Source organism: Lactuca sativa, chromosome 5, assembly GCF_002870075.4.
Source record: "Lactuca sativa cultivar Salinas chromosome 5, Lsat_Salinas_v11, whole genome shotgun sequence".
Classification (NCBI taxonomy): domain Eukaryota; kingdom Viridiplantae; phylum Streptophyta; class Magnoliopsida; order Asterales; family Asteraceae; genus Lactuca; species Lactuca sativa.
The window spans coordinates 368,684,771-368,689,992 of NC_056627.2; the positions used below are offsets into that span (position 1 = coordinate 368,684,771).

Below are 5,222 nucleotides of genomic sequence, written 5' to 3' on the forward strand. Positions count from 1 at the left end.
ACTCGGGAAACTTTGCAGGTGAATTGAACGCACCATCACATTAAAACTTGTTGAAATGGAGAAAATGGTGTCTGCAAATTATAACAAATGTTAACATTCATGTGTATAAATATCTACCTTATATAAACTAAAAATCAGTAAGATTATCCAGTGCAAAAGTTACTAAACAAACAATAACATAGAATGAGATTTAATAAGATTATTAATGAAAAAGTAGCAATTATTAATGAAAAAAAAATGAAGTAAGGAAAATATCAAATACCTGAAGACGAAAAGCATGTGGGATCATATCTTGTGCTTGGATGGAAATGAGATTTAATAAGAATGATCAAATGCAGATGATCGTATTAAAAGCATATTTCATTTTTGAAGGAGATTGAAAGACTAGATACAGTATATGAGTGAGTTATGATGGGGTGTTGAGGGAAGAATCAATAAATTGAAAGTTAATGACTATATGAGTTCCAACGTTACGTTGCACAATTACAGATTACAATGACACATAATTTAACTAAGTATTACATCAAATCATTGAGCTTTGTTTAGCTTGTTGTCTCTTTTCAGTTGAACCTTCAATTTTTTACCACCTAACTGGTACCCATTCATCACACTAATTGCAGATTGTGCAGCAGATGGCGACTCATAACTCACAAACCCTGCAATGCAATCATCACACCAGTTAATTAATTATGAGCAACCTCAAAATAAATAAATAATATATTTGGAGGCCTAGGGAGGGGCGAAATCGTCCATACCGAAGCATTTGCTAACACCGGTTGCTTTGTCTACAAAAACTTTAGCACTCAAGACTCTTCCAAATCCCTGAAAAGCATTTGCAAGCTCTTCATCACCAAACTCTTGAGGGATGTGATAAATAAACAGATTGGCGCCAGGTGGACCTTCAACCTGATCACCAGGAGGGCTTCCACTGCTGACACTTGAAGGTGGTGGGACAGGACTAGGTGGGCCACTGCTCATAATCCCCTGACCCTGCTGAGGAGGGTAAGCCACAGGATATTGAGCTGGCGGATGATATACGGACCCCACATACCCACCAGCTGGAGACACTGCATAATTTCTTGGGGTCCCACTCCCACCTCGCTGATTTTGCCCTGGTGGAAGCCTATACTGCATAACCCCATAACTTCCAGCAGCCTACACGCAAATCAACACTTAATTTTTGGAAAAATTTTAACAAGAAAACAGTTGGAAAGAACCTGAACCTGAACCTGATATCCATAACCGTTATATGGCGACATGTAACCCATGGGTAGAGCTCCAAATAAAGATGGATGTTGTGTGGGGTCCGCGTTTGCCATATTAGAAGCTAGTGATTGTGCTTTTTGAGCCTTTCGAGCTAATCTTTCTTTTTCGGTGTCTGCCCATTTCACCACCAAAGGGACAGTTGAACCCTAATACAGAGAAAGTATCATAATAAAGTTACATCTAATCTAAGTCTAAATAAAGTAGTTATACAGCTTTCATTTTATTAATTGAATGCACACAACCTCCATCTTGTGCTTTCCATTAAGGTCCTCTATAGCTGCAACTGCTTGTTCTTTTGTCTCGTATTTCACAAAAGCACAACCTGTCACCATGGTGAATAAAACCATAAAGAAACTATCTACATCAACTACACGTAAGTTATTATTATTAAATGGGTAATTTTGAAAGATCAAACCTTTGCTTGTTTGTTGAGAGCCTCGTAAAATTTGCAAGTCTTTTAGGCTTCCATATTGAGAAAACAATGCTGAAACTTCTCCCTCGGAAACATTCTTTGGAAGCATACCAATGAAGATTTTGTGTTCTTGAACAAACAACAGATAAATTAAGTGATAATGGGTTGATGTGAAACACAAAAAGAAGGAATATTGGAGTATAATAAATTAGGATGACACACACCTAGCCTTTCCAGCTCGCCATCTGCATACTTGACTTGCAATGGACAAGATGCCTGATACAAACACAGAACACATATTGATAGGTAAACTATTAATTATACACTCGCTAATGACTTTTCTTCACTACGTGATGCTTGTTTACCTAATCATACATGGAAGGGAAACCTAAACTAGTCTGGTAAGAAAAGCACATAAATACAATGAAAACCATGTGGTGCAAGTACATTCATCACAAGCAAAAGAAACTGATGGTCACAATTCTGCACTTGAAAACCACATGTGATTCCCATGAAAATAGTTCAATTAATAAACAATTATCTCATTAAAATACCATTTTCGTTTGGATGTTTCTATAATAACTGATGCTCTCTCTGCTCTACATTTATCCATTAAATATGTGAATGCTTAAAGGCTAAAAGTACCCCCAAAATACGGGAACTTGTTTTACGTTATCAACTGAATTTCAAGTTAAAATAACTCTCAGACCAAAATCAATTCTGCAATTAATCTGTAACTATGACGATTGAATGAAATTGGTCATTTAGCGTAGATATCAACAAAAGGAGAACTTCAGAACCAATATCGGTCATCTCAAATCGAAGGTAATTGCAAAATTTTCACCGGAATTTACAATTTATCTTCAATGTAGATGCAGAGTAGAGCAGCATAGTTATTATCGAAATTTCCACAAAGCAATTGAATTTTTTAATTATATTAATTCTAAGTTTGTAATCAGAGATTATAATGAAATTGAGTTGAAGAAGGGAACTGAGGAAGATCTGGTAAGACAATCACCCCAGGGAGAGTTCTTTTATTGTGACACGCATCCACGGCCTTGTCTGCTTCCTCCCTAGATGGACATATAACAAAACAACAACCTGATAGCCAGAAGCACATAAGGGTATAAGGCAACACATTTGTAATTTCAACAACTCAAATCTCTAACAATACCGAAATACATCAAATTATGAAGAAAAAAAACAAGAATTTAATATGAAAACGCGAATCACGCATTGTGATCCGAAAGTGACATTGAGGAAATTCGAAAAATGAGGAGAAAATTGTGAAGAGAGAGAGAGAGAGAGTGTGTGTGTGTGTGTAATTAACCTCGAGAAGCTCGCGTAGCCTTGTCTTTGATGATGTTGACTTCGTCGACATGAGCAAATTCTTCGAACATTGCAGCAAGCTGTGCCTCCGTCATATGCTTCGGAACTTGGCCAACGAACAACTTCACGCTCTCGTCGCTGTGTTTTCGCGGTTTCTGACCTTCCGCCATTAATGCCGTCTATCTCCCTCTCTTTCCGTTTCGCAGTGATCTCTCTCTCTCTCTCTCTCTCTCTCTCTCTCTCTCGACTTGAGTCCTCATTAGTTGGATTCCTGTTTGAGAAAAAAGAGGAAACGTTCAAGGAAACAATATTCATGTGACCCCTCTACTATACATTAATAGCACTTTTTCCCCTCAACCATATTTTCACTGTTTTGACCATACAATGCTAATGTTCTGAAATCTCATATTCCGGCTGATAAAATTTTCAGTTGTATATGTTTTCCTTTTAAGATGCTGTTCGAATTCCAAATGAATGGTAGATCTTTTTTGTATTATAGAATTAGTAATTCCGATAAAAACAATAAATTATTGTTTTATTATTACATATAGAACTATCAATTTCATATATTTATTGTATATTAAATTTAATTTGAACATAATTACCTTATTCATTCATAAGCGGTGTTCATTGGCCAGGTTTTCAGTTTGGATCCAATTAGATTCAAGTATAAGTTAAAATAAAAAACAAAAGATTCGTATTAAACAATCTTTATTTAAGGAAAAAACTATATATATATATATATATATATATATATATATATATATATATATATATATATAGAGAGAGAGAGAGAGAGAGAGAGAGAAAAGAAGGTAGGTTCAAATGTTTCTCACATCTATTGTGTGCATCAATAAGAATTGAGTAAACATTAAATATATATTAAATGATATCCATATTTATAAATTGTTTTTATGGAAACTAATTTAATTCGTCATTAATGTCAATAATAATATTTTTTTCAGAATAATTTTATTGTATTTTAAGTGAGTGAATACTAAAATAATGTTATTGCTGACATAAAAACCTAGATACGAATTTATTCTGAAATAATATTATTGCTGACATGAATGTCAAATTTAATTAATTTTCATAAAGGGAAAATTATAATTATGGATATCGTTTAATATACATACAATTATGGAAACCATTTAATATCTATCATTATTTAATTAAATAATAATATAATTTTACTAAATTCCTATTGGTACATTCTAGCACACAATAAATGTAAAAAACACTTTAACCTAGCCCTATATATATATGACTACATTTTTACATATTAATTTTGAATAAAATATTGTTAGAAGTAGATATAAATCAACTTGATACCATTAGTTTAATCATATAATTATCAAAATTTGATTCTATTATTAAAAACATTAGTTCAAAGTTTAAAAATTACACACCCATAATCCATTACCATAATCCATTAGTAAACTGTTTAGGGGGCAAAAGTGTAATATAAAAATTATGCAAGGGGTAAATTGGATGCCAATACAATTAACCAACATTGTAGAAAAGCCACTGAATTTATTATTATTTACCGATGCCGTTAACGTTGGTCGTTTTCGTTTAACCGTAAAATTGGATATGACAAGCTGGTGGTAACGGATACTGTAAACCTGGAACTGACGATCTGATGTCAATATCGTGAAAACGGAAATCCTCGTGACCATTTTTTGATGTGAAATTATAGTACTTGTTTTTCCTTTTAATTTAGGTAAGATGTTTTTTTAAATGTTAAATATACAATTGATTTTATATTAGAACCAAGGCATATATAACATTTTACCACATTATTTGCATACCGTAGTAATATATATATATATATATCACTTTTACTTAAATATTATATAAAAAAAAGTTAAATCTTATTGCAGATATCAATAAAAGTGAAACTTTATTGATAAATAAGTATCATGATTTTATTATGTAACCTGCTTGTAGTTAAAATGATGTATATTTTTATATAGAATAAAATTCGATTATATATTTCGTTTAAAACCACATTTTGATATCAGTTAGGCAAAATCGGTAGCATAAACAATCATTGATCATACCAGACATGGAACATAAACCTACATACAAGTAAAAAAAGGAGCAATCCACATAATAAATAAGTTATAACACAAAAAGGTAAAAACACGAGTCTCTCATTTTATTATTAAGTATTTAGATTGTTTTGTCAACTAGATTGTTTTATATATGATTA

The 5,222-nt window shown here is 32.6% G+C and overlaps 1 protein-coding gene across 3 annotated transcripts; it reads right to left on the reverse strand.

Annotated features, from left to right (window-relative positions):
- Nucleotides 1–345: 345 nt before the first annotated feature.
- On the reverse strand, nt 346–3,280 carry LOC111892457 (RNA-binding protein BRN1). Of its 3 annotated transcripts, XM_042901968.1 has the most exons (9): nt 3,009–3,280; nt 2,697–2,779; nt 1,903–1,954; nt 1,682–1,807; nt 1,509–1,588; nt 1,224–1,412; nt 907–1,155; nt 756–822; nt 346–656 (listed from the first exon to the last, which is right to left on the reverse strand). In XM_042901968.1, the coding sequence occupies exons 1-9, from the start codon at nt 3,175–3,177 to the stop codon at nt 529–531; spliced, it is 1,143 nt and encodes a 380-aa protein (XP_042757902.1). In that variant the 5' UTR covers nt 3,178–3,280; the 3' UTR covers nt 346–528. The 3 variants fall into 3 exon arrangements, with proteins under 3 accessions (XP_042757902.1, XP_023744264.1, XP_023744268.1); XM_023888496.2 differs by having other exon boundaries at nt 756–1,155; nt 3,009–3,278; XM_023888500.2 differs by having other exon boundaries at nt 756–1,155; nt 1,230–1,412; nt 3,009–3,277.
- Nucleotides 3,281–5,222: the final 1,942 nt, after the last annotated feature.